Here is an 18053-nt window from a genome sequence, read left to right as displayed (position 1 = left end):
CTACGCTTCCCCGTCATAGCGCACCTCACTCTTGCAATTAGAGCTACCATCCACGTTTTAAAAGTTTGCGTGAGGCCTTTGTTTTTTAAATTTAAAAAAAAAAATGTTTCGGTACAGTTGGCATACATTATGTTACTTTCAGGTGCACAAGACAGTGATTCAACATTCAGACGCCGTATGATGTGATCACTGTGCTAAGTCCAGGAACCATCACGCCTTTGCTTCAAGATGCCATAACTCTGACCTGGATCTGCGAGCACCTGGGCTTTATCTGATTTATTCTTGGCATCCGTTAAGAAGATGTGTCGTAAGGTGACTGACTGCTCCTCGGTTTCGCAGTAGTTCGGCTTACAACGGGTTTCAGAGGAACGCTCTACTTCTAGACAGCGGGAGAAACCTGGAATTATTCACGTCATAAGCTCCGCTCATGACCTCAGTGCCTGTGCCTCGGTCGCTCACGGCTGACGGTGCCCAGCTTCGTGCCTTCAACAAAGCGGGAGAGAAGGGTGCGCCGACTGCCCCACAATCCTCGGCCCATCCTTGCCTCTTTCCACTTTTCTCCTATTTCTAGAGACGTCGTTTTAAGCAAAGCCACACTTTCTACCTCCTTAACTTAAAACGCATTAAACAGAAGGATAATGTGAGCCATATATGAATTTTGATTGATTTGTTGTGTAAAAAAACATTTAGTTTATTCACAATATTATGTGCCCATCACCCCCCGTCTAGACCCAGAATATTTTTACCAGCCCAGAAAAATAACCTCACACCCACGAAGCGGTCACTCTCCTTTCTCAAAACCATGTTGAGATGTCACCAAGCAGGTGGCAATGCCTTAGCTGTATGTGTGTCACACAGGCCCAATGGCCTTTTTCATCCCCGTCAAGGAGATGGCTAACTTTCTCTCTTTTATACGACGCACACGTACATACATGCGTAATTTTGAATTTTCTAAGAGCCACATTCAAAAGATAAAAGGAAACAGATAAAATTAATTCAAGCAACTTGTTTAACCCAGTTTATCCAAATTGTTATCATATCAACATGCCATCAAGATGAAAAATAATCCCTGAGCTACTTACACTCTTTCATTTGTACAACTCTTTGACATCTGGTGTGTAATTTACACCTACGGTGCATCTCAATTTGGGCCAGCCACATTTCAATAGCCCCATGTGGCTAACAGCTTCCATGTTGGACAGGGTGGCTCTAAACAGTTAGTAGAATGCTATCAGCATCTTAAATCACCTCTTTAAAAGGCGATTATTAAATACACAAATGCTCTGAGGCTATAGTTTTAAATATAAACTTAAATATATAAATACTCAGCCATAAGAAGAGATGAAATACTGTCATTCGTGACAACCTGGATGGACCTCGAGATCATCATGCTAAGCAGAAATAAGCCAGAAAAAGTTGAAAACCACATGATATAACTTATATATGGGATATAAACCTAAAACCAACAAACAGGACAAACAGAGTCTCGTGGACATGGACAATAGACTGGTGGTTACCAGAGGGCGGGGTCGGGGGAGGTAGATCAGGAAAGAAAGTATCGAATATATGGTAACAGAAAAAAATCTAACTATGAGACGGGAACACAGAATGCAATGTATATATGCCTTACTCTTAAATTGTACACCTGAAACCTACGGGATTTTGTTAACCAATGTCACCAAAATTAATTAATTAATTAAAAATAAATTTTTAAAAGAGTTTATTAGGTAAGCAGATCGATCTGCTGAATTGCAAATTTAGGTTACGTGAAAAGTAAAAAAAAAAATGTTGAATTCAAATTTAAAAATTTTAAATGTAAATATAAATTTATTTTCTTAACTATAAAATAATAATATATTTGGAAACTACAGAAAGAAAAACTACCCATCAGCACCAGCACAGGAAAAACTAAGATTTTTTTGCACTCTATATGACTTCTTTGTCACTGTCGCTACCATACAGCGGCATAACCATCACTTTGAAGTGGAAAATTGAAGGCCAGCGAACACTTACCAGAGGCGAACTTTCCCCAACGTCACGATTGTCATTACACAGGGCCGGGGGGTCACGACCATGACCTGGGTAATGAGGAAGTTGGTGAACTAGCTTGTGTCTAAGATCCCTTCCAACCCCAACATCCCGGGGTGCTAGGATGCCACTCATCCCCTCTACCTGGCAGAGACACACACACAGACACACACACGCACGCACACACACGCACACGCACACACACACGCAGACTCAGTTTCCAAGACTATAAAAACATTTCCACATTCCCAGAAGCTTCACACCACAATGCCCCAAGCTGGGGGAAAAAAAAAATGTGCCATTTCGTATGTTTATAACAACATCTGACTTAATATCATACAGTTTTGCTTAGTCACAAATCAGAACAAATGCTTTCAGATTTGTAACATCCTTCTACTCGGAGACTTAAGGAATCGTGGTTAATAATACGGCCATTCCACTGCCTAAGACAAAGCTGTGTAATTCTTGGAGACTGAAGATTCCTAAGAGACAAGTTATTTTCAAGACAGATTTCAGGTTTTAAAGCTCTCAGTGAAGCTTGAAATTCATCTTTTCCAGTTCACATGAAAAGAGTTTCCTCTGAAGCGTGGCTGGAAGGTGGAGCGAGAACACCAGTTGACACAGCCAGTCTCACTCTGAGAGAACGAGGCAATCCCTCATCGGCTTCCCTAATCCTCACCTTAAAAGCAAAAAGCAAAAACCCAAAAGCTGTACCGTCGGCTCTCATGTTCTTTACGTTGCTAATGCTATATTTCATTAAAAGGCACTTACTGATTAAAAAAAGAAGCAAATATTCTTACACAGCATGCATCCTTTCTCATTTATTCCTCCCCCCCACACACACACACACGGTCATTTGCCACATGATCTGTACACAATTATTAAGCCCCAAGCATTGCTCCTTCCTGGCTAATTAACCCAGGATTCGTTAATGATGTGTAGTGAGCTCAGTGGCTTGGAGGCCCAGGATGTAGGTTCGAAGCCTCCAGAGTTTCGCTCTTTTTCAGGGCACAGACGGTCCTGCACTACATCCTGAAGTGGGTGCCGTGGTCCTCCTTGTGTTCACGTCATTGTAAACCCATCACCCAAAATGGGCACATCCACGTTTGACCGTGAAGTATTCGAGTGAGTTCCGTTTTTCTAAGAAAGCCAGGATTTGTCAAGCCAGTAATTCTTCATACACCATTAAAGAAAATGTTGGGATCTACAACCAAGAATACTTTATCCAGCAAAGCTATCATTTAGAGTCGAAGGACAGATAAAGAGCTTCCCAGACAAAAATAAGCTAAATAAATTTATCAGCACCAAGCCCATATGACAGGAAATGTTGGCGGGACTTCTTTAAGAAAGAAAACATGCAATAAAAACAGGAATAAAGAATGCTAACAACTACATTCCTATCAACAAGTACCTCAAATGGAAAAGAATTAGGTGCTCCAACCAAAAGACAGAGTGGATGAATGGATAAGAAAACGAGACCCTAAGTATGCTGCCTACGAGAGACTCGCTTCAGATTAAAAGACTCACACAGACTCGAAGGAAGGGGATGGAAAAAGATACCGCCTTGATGGACCTAGAGGGTGTTGCGCTGAATGAAATAAATCAGAGAGAGGAAGACAAATATCGCATGATTTCACACACGTGCGGAATCTAAAGAACAAAATCAACAACAGCAGCAAAAATGGAAATAAACTCATAGACACAGAGTATATGTTGAAGGCTACTAGATGGAGGTGGGCTTGGGCGGGGGTGGTGAAAAAGGCAAAGGGATTGAGTACAAATGGATAGTTACAAAATAGTCATGAAGATATTAAGTGTGGCATAAGGAAAATAGTTAATAATATTATAATAAATATGTAAGGGAGGAGGGGGCACTAGATTTAGTGGGATGATCAATTTGTGAGTTATATAGATCTCTAAACACTATGCTGTACAACTGAAACCAATATATTATTGTATGCCAACTATAATTTTAAAAAAACTCATTGAATTGTGCAATGCAAATACGAGCAACGAATTGTTGATAATATTTCAATAAAGCCCCCAAAAAAAGAAAAAAAAAAGAAAATGTTGGTATTATAGTGGAGGCAGAATGCGTGGTCTGCAGAAAATCAGGTAAGAGTTTAGAACAGTTGGTTCCATTTAAAAATGAGAACTTCTAGGTCCCACTCCAGACCTGCAGCAGGATATCTCGGTGTCAGAGACAGAAATACTCATTTTAAACAAGGTGCCCACGTGATCTGCATACACACAACAGCTGCCGTACGGCAGTCTTAAAGTTCCCTCTGTTATATTATAAACAAAGGTTTCAAGACAGGATGGTAGGGTTAAACCAGTTTCTCGTTGCATATACCACCACTCTTGGAATTCGCTCTTGCCAACTTATTGGCAAGATGAGCTGCTTTAGCTGCGTAGGGCTCTGAGCCAAAAAGCCTGGAGTTCTAATCGTAGCCGATCACCCATACACAGCACGCTTCGTCACCTTTGCAAACCTCACCAGCACGAGTTATGAATCCCGGATAAGTGCGATCATCATCCTCAAGCATCTTACAAAAGACTTGCACGTCTGTCCGACCTCTCGATTATCAGGAAGATCCAGCAGGGTGGACGCCCCCCGCAGACTCCATGGCGCTCCGCAAATGTCCGGGCATTTAGAGTGTGGACGTCGTTTTTGATTTTAAAAAGTCCTATTTTATTTATTTTTTTGAGAGCAAAATATCTGTCTTACTATTGATAAAAGGTTAGGCTGGACAATGTGAGAATACAGAATCAATGAAATTATCAATACTGAGTCGCAGTACAGCTGACCTTGCACGATGCGGGGTGAGGGGTGCCAACCTCTGCACAGTCGAAAACACCCCTGTAGCTTTGGCTCCCCCAAAACTTAACTATCAGGAGCCACTGTTGACCGAAAGCCTCACCGACAACATAAACAGTCAACTAACACATACTTGATGTTCTTTATGTATTATAGACCTCAGTCTTAGGATAAAGCAAGCTGCAGAAAAATATATTTTCTCTTCCTTATGACTTTCTTAGGTCTTATTTTTTAGGTGTTTTAGGTGTTTATTTCTTAGGTGTTTATTTTTTTTAAACTTAGGGGGAAGTGAACCTGCTCAGTTCAAACCCGTGTTGTCCAAAGGTCAACTTGTGTTGAATTTATCCAGCCAGCCTGGGCAGCACCGAACAAAACCACGAGCCTCTCTAACTAGGCCAGGGTTTTCCTGCCAAGCTCCCCGCATAGACCAAAGAGACCAGGACCCCGACACCTTGAAACCTGAAGAAGGGGGTGGAGGAGCAGAGCTGATTCGCTGCTCCCAGATTTACCCGTGAGACCGCTCCTGAGCAGGGGAGGCCAAGACTGATGTCCCTTCTTTAGGACGCACCAGGGAGAAGTGTTATTACAGCGCCAAAGCAACAGGCAGGGAGGACTTCCCCAAAAGTCCTGTTTTTTTGTTCTTTGGACCCATTGCGTTGAACCATTATGCCTGTGGTCAACGGGAAGTCCTCACCCCTCAGAGAGGGAACCAACCCACACCCCACTACCAGCCACGGCTCCCTCATAGGTCTTCCTGGTCCGGCAGTATGAATTTTTGTCCCATAAGGTTCTGAGATGCGTCGGTGCAGGACACTGCGTTCTTCAAGGCCTTTCTGCGGTCAAGGCAGAAAAAATAGGACCGCTTCTATTTCCCAAGTCGAATCGTTTCCAAACACACTGACTACATAACCTATCAGGGGTGACGCAGTGAAACCCAACGAAATCATAAAGGCATCCCAGCAGTAAGAGGCTGTGCACTTGAACTTGACCCCACCTCAAAAGATCAAATGGCCAGGAAGCCCGAAGTCTGAAATGAAATCCCCTTACAAGTGACGGTCCAAAGGAAGTTAAAGCAAGAAACTAAAGTCTGGAGTTAAATGATCTCACCCTCCATCAAGATTAAGTTCAAAGACAGTGCATTTCAACTTCTTTTTCTCTTTAGTCTCGGCAAGAGGAATTCTTGACCTTCCCGATGGGGCTCGTGTTCCTTCGGGGGCTGCAGCCTGACCCGTCTCTCCAGGAAGGGGCCTTGGAGGTTGGATTACTTCCACTCCAAGTCTCCGATGCGCCGCCCTTCATTTTCTTTATTATTATTATTATTATTTTAGGCGAGGCAACCCTTGGTTGGCCTCACAGATTGCAAGGACCTTGTCACTTTACAATCCCTTATTTTTTAATTTTTTACGCCTACGGCACCTGGTCTTCCTAGGTGTATTATTATTTTTTAATTGTGGGAAAATGCACATAACTTAAAATTTGCCGTCAATCATGTTCGAGTGCACAGTTCAGTAGTATTAAGTACATTCCCCACCGTCCATCTCCAGAACCGTCTTCTTCCCCCATTAAACACTAACTCCCATGCTCCTCTCTCCCAGCCCGGGGCAAACACTCTTCTCCTTCCCATTTTTATGAGTTTGACCACAGTAGGAACCGCATATAAGCGGAATCATACGGTGTCTGCCCTTTCGTGACTGGCTCCTTGTACTTAGCATAATGTCCTCAAGGTCCACCCATGTCGTCCGAACACGTGTCCAGATTTCCACCCTTTTAAGGCTGATTGCTACTCCATCATGTGCAAACACCACACTTCATCTATTCATCTTCCTGTTCAGGGACACGGGGCTGCTTCTGCCTTTCCTCTCTCGGGAATCATGCGGCTGTGGGCATGGGTGTACGCGCCTCGCTTTGTAAAGAGATCGCAAAGTATTCGCCGCACGGGAGATCGGATTATCACAGCGCTGGCCTCGCACCAACAAAATTTCGAAAACGCTCCAATCCCTAGTCCCAGAGAAGTTCCAGGTGAAGTCCCATCTCTGAAGCCGACTGCGGGGTGCTGCCAAAGGCCACGGCAGGTTCGGAAGAAGCTTCTTCTCGGGGAAGAGAGGTAAATGGTCTTATCTGAAGCACTCATCGGTCATCGCCAGGTGACCACGACCCGCACAGAGGTTAATGATGGCACCGTGTTTGCTGTATCACAGACTAACTCCTGTGAAGAGCAGCGTTTGAGACGTGACTGCCTTAAATGCATTTTCACGGTTCAAAATGAAACCACGATTAAAAAGCATTTCTTAGACAGGAATTTATATCCCGCCGGAGGAGCTTAAAATGTGGACACCACAAAGGCCTACACTTCTGAGTGTGGCGTAACAAGGAGGAAGACAAAGCATTCGATCCGTCTCACGGCTCGTGCCCAGAACGTCGCCTGCCAACATACGGACTGACGACTGGGATGATGCAAAGTGTCAGGCAAACATCTGAGGGCAAGGGACCCCTCCCACCAGGAGTGTGACCTTGGGGCAAGGGGCATTAGCGCAGTTAAAACTTTAAGGCACCGTAAGACGTGGGAAATGTGGTTCGGCCACACGCGACTAAGAGCTGAAGTCTTTATTTGGTTTTGTTTCCAGCGCCCTGGTTAAGAAGAATATGACTTTAAGAACTAAGATTCACCCCACCAGGCAACAACGGTGTCCAGAAACTATGTGAACGATCTTTCTCGACATACCCGAGACGTTTATATCTGTCTGACTCTAACATAAAACCAGAGAGGGAAAGATGTTAATTGTCTCAGCCTTTTTGTAGCACGTATGCGAGATCCCTTAGCCCCAGATTTTTCTCTAAGACTTCAACTGCCTTAAAATATAGACTTGCATTTATCTTAGCCACATTAACGAGATCTGTTTGAACAATACGTTTATATTTATGACGACTAAGGGCAGATTATGGTTGTTAAAACTTGTCCTTGGGACATGAAAACACTCCTCTGTCATTAATACATTCCGTAATGTAAACTATGATGTCAGGTCAACGTAAAGGGTAAAAACATTCCGAAAGTATGCGCACATCATTTTTTAAAGCAATTGAGCCTAATGGAATAACAAAAGTCATCATAACAAACCATTACAGCCTTAATCCTGGCAACTCCAGCCCCAGAAGAATCTCCAAGAAACGGTCATCATTCCTCCAGTGTTATGGCCTGCAGACGACAGGAATGGCTCGCAAACGAGTCATCAGAGCTCAGATCCTCGGTAGCTCTGTGAGCGCCGGACGATCAATTATTTGCGTGTTTACAAAGAGCTTTCGTGGTTGATGTTAACCAGAGCCGCTTGCGGAGAACTCTCCAGCTGTCCTGGGCCGTCCTGGGCCTCCGGCTAACGAGCTGCTTTAATTGCTGGGCTCGTCATCTGGAAGGTGACCCTCCCTTAGCCCGAGTACATGCAATCTCTCTGAGACTTTCATTAGGTGGAACGCTATTATCAGAAATAATTATGACAATAGGACTTTATTGACGGTGCTCCCAGGAAATCCGAGAGAGAGAGAGAGAGAGAGAGAGAGAGAGAGAGAGACAGAGAGAGAGAGACAGAGAGAGACAGAGACAGAGAGAGAGAGAGAGAGAGAGAGAGAGAGAGAGAGAGAGAGAGAGAGAGAGGAGTCAGACTTACCTGTTCCAAGGGCTCCACCAAGACTGGAGCCTGGACTGTTGAAAACGGGCTGGGGATTGGTAGAGGGTGGAGAGAAGGGAACGAGGAGGAAGAATCGGGCACTGTGGGCTTGCGAGGGAGGCAGGAGGAAGAGCAGTCTGGAATGTTCTGTGACGGTAAGGGCGCATGGCTGACGACTACCCGAGTGAATAGATTAGGCTGGTCAGTAGCCAAATCTAAGTGAACTTGACCCACTCATCAGCCTCAGAAGAAGTCGGATGGCAAGTCATTTCTTAGACTTTTTCGTTACTTCATGTGAGCTACAGCCCTGTCCAGGAAGATGAATAATGTGATTAAGGCAGCTCCTCCTTCTGAGCCAGGTGAAGAGCATGGGTCCAGGTGGTCCACTTGGCCCATGTCGGCTGTGTTTGAGGGAGAGCAGGACCCTCCGCAAAGCCGTGGCCGGGACTCTTCCTCTGAAGCCAGTGCAGTCAGAGCTGACACTGAGATACTTCGGATTAAAAAATATGTACACATTTTTATTATTTCAGGTCCCAAAACATTTGTGGTGTTGAGCCAGATTTTCCCCCTGGTTTGAAATAGGGAAACTTGAGATGACATCGTAACTCACTTGTCCATTTCTAAGAACATGGTAGAAGCAAATATTGCCGATAGGAGATTAATAATATAAAGTGCATATTGACGTGTGACCGGGGGCAGTAGGGGCCAGGGGTGATTCTGCTGGATGTGACGGGAGGCGTCCCCACTGGAGAAAGGAGCTGCAGTGGACGGCGAAGCTGGCAGACGGCAAGGTGGCATCCCTCCCTGGTGCAGGTGGGCATCTGAGAGCACTGATTCGTCTAAGACCCACGACAGGAGACCTAATAGTCTAAGACATGCTCTCCTCACTTCTTGAATCCTTTAAGCCCCAATCCATCCTTCCACAAGGAAGACGACAAGAGGAAGCATCATCCATCCCAAGGGAGGCCTCCTCCATGCGGCAGGGGACCCTTTTAACTTCTAGAACCTTCCCACGAATGCACCTCTCCTGCTAACCACGATTCCTTGCCCCTGGCGGGTGGGTGCTCCTTCTGGCGATCATGGCGGCATGCATCAAGAGAATCAGAACAGAGCTGTGGGAGGCTGGCGTTAAACGCCAGCTGGATGCTTCTCTCCGGCTCCGGAGCCTTGAGGACCGCTGGCCTGGGAAGGGGAGGGGGGCACGCAGGATTTCTCGGTTTCTGGTCCAGGGCGTTCTTTGGGGAGCAACCACCAGGCGAACTTTCAGAATTCCACGGGCCGATGAAACTGGGGAAGTGCCGGGTCAGGATATGGCGCCACCACCCTGGTACACCCACACTGGAGGCCGGGCCCGGGAGATGCTCTGGCGCCTGGAGTGACCCTTACATCTCTGCTGTCTGCCATCATGGATTGTTATAATTTGTCTGGAGACTTGGCATGGCACTCCAGCATGCCAGAGCTGGTGATGACAGCCTCCTCATGTGGCTAGTCAAGTTCACTGGCCCCTCAGGAAGTTTTACCAAACCCCCAGGACACAGTGGAGGGTGCGGCCCATTGTCCAGCCCTCCTGGAGTTCTTTCTCCCTTTGTGTGTAGAGGTTGCTGCTTTTATCTCCTGGCTGCGAATTTCTAACTTTTTAGCAGAATAGCCATGAACAGGAGCCATTATGCAGCCAGCCCAGAGTCCCCCCACAGTGGCCCTGTCCAGATCTCCAGCTCTAGATTTGAAACTCTCTGCTGTGACTGCCACCCGGAATAAAACAGCCACCGGAGGCGGGTGTTTTGGCCTGACCTCGAGCGTCGCCCCCCGCAGCTCTAAGACCTTTCTGAAGGGCTGGGATGGTCTGTAGTCCTGACCCCACATTTCAAGCGGAATTGTGTGCAAATAAATGTTCCTCTTCCAAAAGAAACTAGACATCAGCCTGCCTTTAGCAGCAACCAACTCATAAATATAAAATAAACACAAGTAAATGGCTTCTAAATCTCACTGACAGAAAGCCTGCCAACTCCCCTGACATTCTAGAGTCATCGGAACCTCTGAGAGACACAAGACTCCCTCCAATGAAGAGGGTGTCTGGGTACCCCCTTCCATTTTAAGGTCACCCTGCAACACAGAGAATGATGGGGTCTGCCTGAAGCGTGGCCCTCACACAGAGCAGGTCGCTGGGGAAGTGAATTACCGTTTACAGGGGTTAGAAATTCATGACTAAGCCATTTCTCTTGCCACCGGTTACAAACATCTAGGAACAGCCACCAAACCAACCTGGAACTTCTCATCCCTAACTATCGGCTGCTCAGAAAGCCGATATCCACGTGGTTTCATAAATATGGTGGCCATTCTGCCACGGTCCCTTAAGTATGCTACTGGCCGAAGTCTTATTTTTGCCTCAGCCTATCTGTCGTTTCAGCAAAAAGTGGATTGTGGGGGGAAGGTGATGGGCCAGGTTATTTGATTATTTTAATTCTTCACCTCGTGTAAAGCGTGCAGAAGACAAATGATAGTAATTCACCAACCAGAAAACGTATATCCATGCACCTGTTAACTCTTAACTTTACCTCAAATCTAGGCTAAAGTCCAATGACCTCTGACCGTTTTTATAAAACCACTGGAAAATGCACAGCTTTGGGTAAAAAGCATGTTTACTTGACAGTCCTTCCAAAATGGGCATTTGCCTGGGGATGCTGTGTGTGAGTGGACGCGTTTGAGAGAGCTCTGGTCGGGTGGCGGGACCTTTGGCTTTGTCTGCTCAATTCTGTCAGCTTTCAAAGCCTGACTCGGTACCAAGAAGTTAGTGAGATTCGAAACCGGTCAAAGTAGGTTTTATTTATTTATAGTTTTGAAACATTTTTTCATGATTTCATCAGCTTCCTAATACAATCGAAAGACAAAGTGGCAATGAAAGACACACGTCATCAGACCTTAGCGCTACATAATTCCATCGGTGGAAAAGTTAGATACCGGTTTTTAAACAAATTGACTTACATTTTTTCCTTTCTCTTGCAAAAGGTCTTCAGCGGTTTACTTTGAATCACAGTCACATTTCTTCTCGTCCGCGGACTTTAGAACTTTTTCACCCTAAACGGTGAGGAGAAGCAGCCAGTCATGAGGATGGAGGGGATCAGCAGGGATCCTGGAAAACTGTGACAGACAGCCATCCTCCGGAGCGCTGTCAGGAAATGGAGTGTTTCCAACACAGAAGCAGAAAACACCTGGAGTTTAAATAAAAAAAAAAAAATTCTAGGGTGGAAAACTAACACCATCCACAGGAATTTTTCCAATTTTTTGACAGCTGGCTCTGAGCTGCCACTCAACGCCACTAGATGGCACCACCTCCTTTCAAGAGGCTCCTTCGTGCTCTTACGCGTTCACAGGGCCTTGGTCGTTTCCTGGGCAACGTGAACGAGGGGTGCCCCCCCCCCATGGCGCCCCCGTCCACGTTCAGATACTGGGGGAAGTTTGGGGACGCACACGAGATATACGACGCTTCTTTTCCTGGCCTCGCCTTTCCCCCGCCCCTGATCAGGGGCCGACAGCACGCTGCTCCCCTGAGCTGGCTTTCCCGCCTGTCACCTCTTCTGCCCCCCAGTCCGGAGGCCCAGCGTGCTCCCAAGAGCTCCCCACATCCTCGCGGACGCTGGACAGAAGCGGCGGTGCCACGTCCAAGATGATGCGCGCTTCTGAGGTGTTTCCAAGCTCTTCACGCCCTTTCGAAATGTAGCCAGGGGTGTGCGGAGGACGATGGAGTCACATTCCGACACAGTTTTTTTTTTTTTTTTTTTGGGGGGAATCCGTTAATTCCATTGCATGCCCGTGCATGGGGTGATAAAAACCTTCCAGAACATTCCCCTCGCTCGCCCGCTGCTCCTCTTTTCTTTCCCTAAGGAGCAGCCGTGAGACGATGGAGATGGGGCGCTCTCGATGGAGATGGGGCGCTCTGAGTCGGGGAATGGAGGAGGAGAAACGATCGCTCCGCAGTCGGCGTTAACTGGGGAGTCTTCAGGATCTCGCCATTTGGGGGGCTTCCCGGAGTCCTACAAATCGTCGAGACTACGTGTCTCCGCTTCGAGCACGAGGAAAAGCGTGGGACTCGCACATCTCCAGAAAGCGCCGCGGTGCCCGCTGCCCAACACCGGCCTTCGAGCGCTGGCGCTTTGGAGGATTTTATTTATTTTTTATTTTAATTTTTTTTTCAAAGGCATCTGAGGCTCCAGGACCTATGGCGCCTATTCCCGGCCCAGCAGGTACACGGGGTCTCCCACTTTGATGGTCCCTGGGTTTTCCGGAACAAAATACTGTCCAAAGAGAGGCGATTTTCCGTATAACTTTTGCTCCGAAGGGTCACACAGGCGGTAGCTGCAGGAGGAGAGAGATCACGAGTCACAGCCAATCAGAAGCAAGGGCTCACGCGGCACGTGGCTTCTCCCGGGCACAGGTGCGTCCACCCCCAGCCAGCACCCCGCCCGCCAGCGCCCCGCCCACCGTCCGCCTCGCGGAACAGCGCCCCCAGCGGACACGCTGCAGAAGCGCATCCGATGGCCACGCCCCCACATCGTCACCTCCTGTAGGTTCCCTTTCTCAGGAGAGGAGGTACTTGATACGTGCTGACAGAGGTTGTCACCTTCTCGTTCCCAGACACCTGTCCTCCTGACTCCTCCAGGTGAGTCACCGGAACCACCATCCTACCCGTCACTCAGGCTTGGAGCCCGGGCGTCTTCCCCGACGCCTTTGCCTCCCACGCTCCGCCTAGCTTGTCCACGGCTGCCAAGCCCTGGGGTCCTCCCTACACCCCGTGGTTTGAGTTTGCCCTGCGTTTCTCTCACTGTCACAGGCTTGCTTCGCGCGAGCTCGGGCGATGGCGTTAACGTCGTAACCACCCTCCCTCCCTCATTCTCCCTCACCCTCCCTGTCCATTCGCTGCTGGCCCTGCATGATCGTACTTTCTCCGTCTTGCTCCGGTCTGAGCATTCCCAGGCTGGGGCGTTCAGTGGCTCCCCAGTGCCCGAAGAAGAGCATTCCAGCCCTTCAGCCCAGCATGCAAGGTCCACACCCGGCCCCAGCCAGCTTCTCCAAACCCTCGCCCTCTGCCCCCAATGTGCAGACTGCACTGGACCCCTGATGCCCTTTCGCCTCCGTGTCTGACTGGCTCAGTGATTCCTCTGACATTGCCCTGGAATGTCCTTCGTCCAAGTCCCTGCGCATTACAACTCTACCTTTCCCTCCAGGCCCAACTCAAAGGCCACGTCTCTGAGGAGGAAGCCCAGGGCCCCCAGCCAGGAATAATCGCACCCGCCTCCATTTTCTCTGCCTGCCCCTTGAACACGCGCATGCACTGGCCAGGGAGGATGGCTACTTGTTCTATAAGACAGGGAGTCCCTGGAGGGCAGAAGCTGTGTCTAACTCCCTGTTACGGCTCCCCCCCAGTGCTGGGCCCCCGGTGTCACCAGTGACCCATAACCATTTGCGAAATGGATGAATGCACTGGTGAGTAAAACGCTCTATTAGCAGAAGCATGAACATCTCTGTCAGGAAGTTGCAAGAGGCCCTGGGAAGAGCGAGCAGACGTGTGGGAATAACGTGGCAAGATTCCCCCCCACCCCTCCACCAGGAGAAAGTTTGCTTGCAGTTTTTCATTTAAGCTAACTCCAATTTTACATCATTTTAAAATTTAGAACATTTTTAATGGAAAGCATGAGTTTCATTCTATCATGCTTAAAAAAAAAAAACAAACAAACAAACTATGGCAACAACTTGGTCCTGATTTTGTTTTTCAGATCAGAAATGGCTAATGAGAAAACAGACAGGGTCGATCTGGAGCCTGCTCCTGGACACCCACAGCTCCGCCCCGGACAGCGGTGTGTCCAGGTCCACTGCTGTGTTCCCACTGCCTGGGACAGTGCCTGGTACACTGCAGCCATTCAAACAGACGTTGGCTGAACAAACCAATGAATAAATCAATGAATGAAAGCCACGAGCCGCCGACCCAGGCTGCCCTGCCTGGACAAGTGTCTCCCCTCGCTCCATGGTCAGTGACCCTGGACCCTGAGAACCCAGACGCCTCTCCCGGGCGGCGTCACCTCTGCCAGCATGCAATACCAGGGGCATCGGGGGATCCGTGTCTGTCTGAGGGTGGCCTCTTCAGGACGACGAGGGGCAGATCAGCTACTTTATGACCTGGGATTCCTCCTAGCTGCCCAGCTCTGTGGTCTGAGGCTCTGATGACCCCGGGGGGGGGACTGAGAGTCTGAGTTCTGTGTGTCACACGCTGGCAGTTTATAAAGACCACAGATGTTATCTCTTAATCCTCACAGCAAGCCTCAGTGGGGATTGTATTATCCCCACTTTACAGGGGGGCCTCAGGGGAGTAACCACCTCACCCAAGAGCCCGGATCTAAGAGGTCAAGCTGGGACCGGAAGCCAGGTCCGCCTGGCACCGTAGCCAGGACGCTTCCCACTGGGCATGTGACCCTGGTCATCTATAAACCGGAGTCCAGACAAGGCCTCAGAAAAACCGCGGGGGGCTGGTTTGTACAAGCCCAGCTCTGATCACCTGGTTCGCAGGTGGCGGTCCATTTCGCTGTCTAGGAATACACATGGGAAGCTGTGAGGGCGGAGAGGTGGCTCTCGGGTGGTCCGGCCTGCCAGGGCGTCCCTTTGGCGCCAGCCTGCCAGGCCAGCCCTCCCCAGTTCTCGGCGGACCTCAGCTCCTGCTGCCACCACCGCCACGGGGCTCCGGGGAGACCCGATAAATCAAGTGCGCAGCGCCCCCTTGTGGGGACGAGGAGGTCGCGCAAGCCGTTATGAATTCAGGAGCGCGCCAAGCTTTAGGACTGAAAACTATATCGTCCCATACATGCATCTTCTATGATTTTTAAATATATATATATAGTTCTGTTGGAATTAATATACTACAAACTCATTTAAAAGCTCCTTTCTTAGTGAATTTCTCTTCCAACGACCACGAAACATGCACCCACTCTGATGAGCAGGAGGCCCAAGCCACTTAGTTTAGACAGAGGCCCCCGTGCTTCAGGCTGCAGTGTGAATGGGACCCAATAACCGTGAAGTGCTGGGCATCAGTGAGGGCCACTCGCCGCTCACTCCGCCTGGTTCATTCATTAACTGGCCCATGCGCCAGCCATGAGTGTGGGTCCGTGGTCCCTGCGCTGTCCCCACCCAGGGGCACAGGCCCCTTCCGAGGCCTCTCTGTCTGCTCCGGGAAGGTCCACGGAGAGAGGCGTGCTGGAGGCCGAGCACACTGGGGCTGGGCCGTGCTGAATGTAGCCTCGGAAAATGCACAGAAGTGACGCCAGGCTGCTTCTCCCAGAAGCCGTGAAGTTCATACAAGTTCATGAACTCAGACTACCAGTGACCGCGGCCTACGTGGTCACCGTGCACGGTATTCTGTCGTCTATTTTTTTAATCATATTTATCGCCTTATTCTGATCCACTGGAAAGGTATTATTAGTTCAGTTATCGCAAACAAAGAATCGGAAACTGTAAGAAGCTAACTGTGCCTCTGGCCCGCGGGTGACAGGCTTCAGTAGGCAAGGCTGGCAGAGAGGCCTCCCTGCTTAGAACTTGAATTTCAGAGCAGCACAGAAAACAGTTAGCTTCTTACAGTGACTTGTCAGCGTCACACAATGAGCAGGTGACGAGCCAGATCGGGGTGGGGCGCGTTACCACCACTACAACCTAACACGAGTGGCCAGTGGCCACTGTCTTGATTGTCACAGTATTTATGCCTCCGACAAAACTTTTGCATCCACAAATCAAACGTGCTTTCTTCTTTCTATTAGGAACAAGATATTTTGGAAGCCACAGTGATAACCACTGCCACTCCGTAAGCTCTGGGGATCAGTGTAGATGTCACTGTGCCTTAAGGAAGAAAAGACTAATTTCATCTTCAAATTTTCCGGGTAGCAGACAGGCCTCCCCTTTTCCTTCTGCCCGGAGTGTTTTCCAGACAAAGGCTGCCCTGTGCCTCTGGCCCGCGGGTGACAGGCTTCGGTAGGCGAGGCTGGCAGAGAGGCCTCCCTGCTTAGAACTTGAATTTCGGAGCAGCACAGAAACAGAAAGCGGTGAGGGCTGCAAGCATCAGAGAGGAGAGGGTTGTCCACACCACTCCTGGCGTCACTTCCCATGATTTATGTCACACGGCCAGGCCTTTCTCTGTCCAATTTATGGCCACCTGTCCTGGGGAAAACACAAATTACTACCTCTATGGCAATTTAAATCTCAGTGAGAGAGAGGAGAAGACACATAGGCTGGCTGCTCTGTCTCCTGAGGGCTTAGGGGCCATTAGGGGGGGCTCATGGGGCTGCAGAAAGTCTGCGGACGATCAGGAGGGCTGTGCCGGCCCCCTGTGACCCCTGCCTGCCTGCCCTCACTCTGTTTGGGGTCACTTATCCTCCTTCTACGAACACAGGCTCCCAGTGGAGGGGGAGAGGGGACACTGAAGATTCGGAGACCAGCCCAAGCGCACGGGGTGGTTTTAGGAGGCTGTTTCTGCCAGGGCAGACACTTTCTGAATCCAGAAGGAAAGATGCCCGACAGCAGGCAACACGTTGGTGGCAGAGAGAACGAGACGTGCGCAAAGGGATGATGGTCAACTCCTCAAATCACGTGGCTGGTTTGACGCAGAACCATCCAGTTCTACCCTGTCCCACTCATTCCACGGGGAGGAACAGCCAGAGCTGAGTGACACGGGACAGCAGTTGTCTGGCTAAACCAAGTCCCCACAACCGCAACGGAGGAGCCAGGTCGCCTTATCTGGGAATTGTAAGGACCTACGAAAAGTTAGTGCACCCGACCAAAATGATACGTGAGCCACAAAAAGGGTCTAAGCAGGAGGAAGGAGGCTGGGACCCACCTTCCCTTCGAGAACAAGTCGGTGCCGCGAGCCCACGGCGTCGTCGTCACCCCCCTGCGTGCTCTGTTCGCGGCTCGATGCCAATTTTACCTGCCACCGTCGTTCCCCACCACCAAGTCTTCACGGGGCTTTTGTCCAGTGCAGCGGATGTCACCTACCACCTTCCCTCCCCCCCTCGACAAGCGACGCCCGGGGACACAAGTCAGGGTCAAGGCCAAGAGTCTCAGGGGTGCAGAGATGAGAGCTGGCACCCTGCCCGAGAGCCTGCGCTCACTGCGGAAGGAACCGAGGAAGACAAATCTCGGCATCATCTCAGGCCCAGCCTGGCACGGGACACCCCGGAGCGTGCGGATCCCGACCCGTTCCAGCAAAGCCAGTGCGGGCTGGGTATGGAACGTGTAGGAACCACATACGAGTATGTGTACATGCACGTATGTATTTTTCCTTACATCCCATGAGCAAAAGAGCGCTTTCACGAACATGTTGGTTTACAGCCATCCAGCCTTTTATCTACTTATATGCGTTTATAATTTTGCAAAGTCAACTCAAATAAGAACAATAAATACTAGATACGTTATTTCGCAGTCCGTTTTTTTGAATCGACATGGCCTTAACTATCTTTCCATGCACTTTAAACTTATTCGTTGTCATGGTGTCTTTCGCTTGAAGTTTTTTTTTT

At 49.0% G+C, this 18053-nt stretch overlaps 1 protein-coding gene and 1 non-coding gene across 3 annotated transcripts in view; both read right to left on the bottom strand.

The window, feature by feature from the left end:
- Positions 1–796: 796 nt before the first annotated feature.
- On the bottom strand, positions 797–920 carry LOC120619415 (U6atac minor spliceosomal RNA). The gene has a single exon (XR_005657501.1). It is a non-coding gene; the product is annotated as a U6atac minor spliceosomal RNA (small nuclear RNA).
- Positions 921–11113: 10193 nt separating this feature from the next.
- LOC120619198 (mitochondrial amidoxime-reducing component 1-like) overlaps positions 11114–18053 on the bottom strand; it is a 19093-nt gene continuing 12153 nt past the window's right edge. The window contains exon 7 of one of the 2 annotated variants that reach the window (XM_039883427.1): positions 11114–11714. In XM_039883427.1, the coding sequence (XP_039739361.1) occupies positions 11675–11714 (40 nt within the window). In that variant the 3' untranslated portion in view covers positions 11114–11674. Of the gene's footprint in view, positions 11715–12290; positions 12859–18053 lie in introns of those variants that run through there. The other variant, XM_039883426.1, reaches the window with a different exon arrangement.

The sequence above is a fragment of the Pteropus medius genome, unplaced genomic scaffold (genome assembly GCF_902729225.1).
Source record: "Pteropus medius unplaced genomic scaffold, Ma_sr-lr_union100, whole genome shotgun sequence".
Lineage (NCBI taxonomy): Eukaryota > Metazoa > Chordata > Mammalia > Chiroptera > Pteropodidae > Pteropus > Pteropus medius.
The sequence above is the reverse complement of the archived record's forward strand: the minus strand, read 5'-3'. Positions and strand labels throughout refer to the sequence as shown.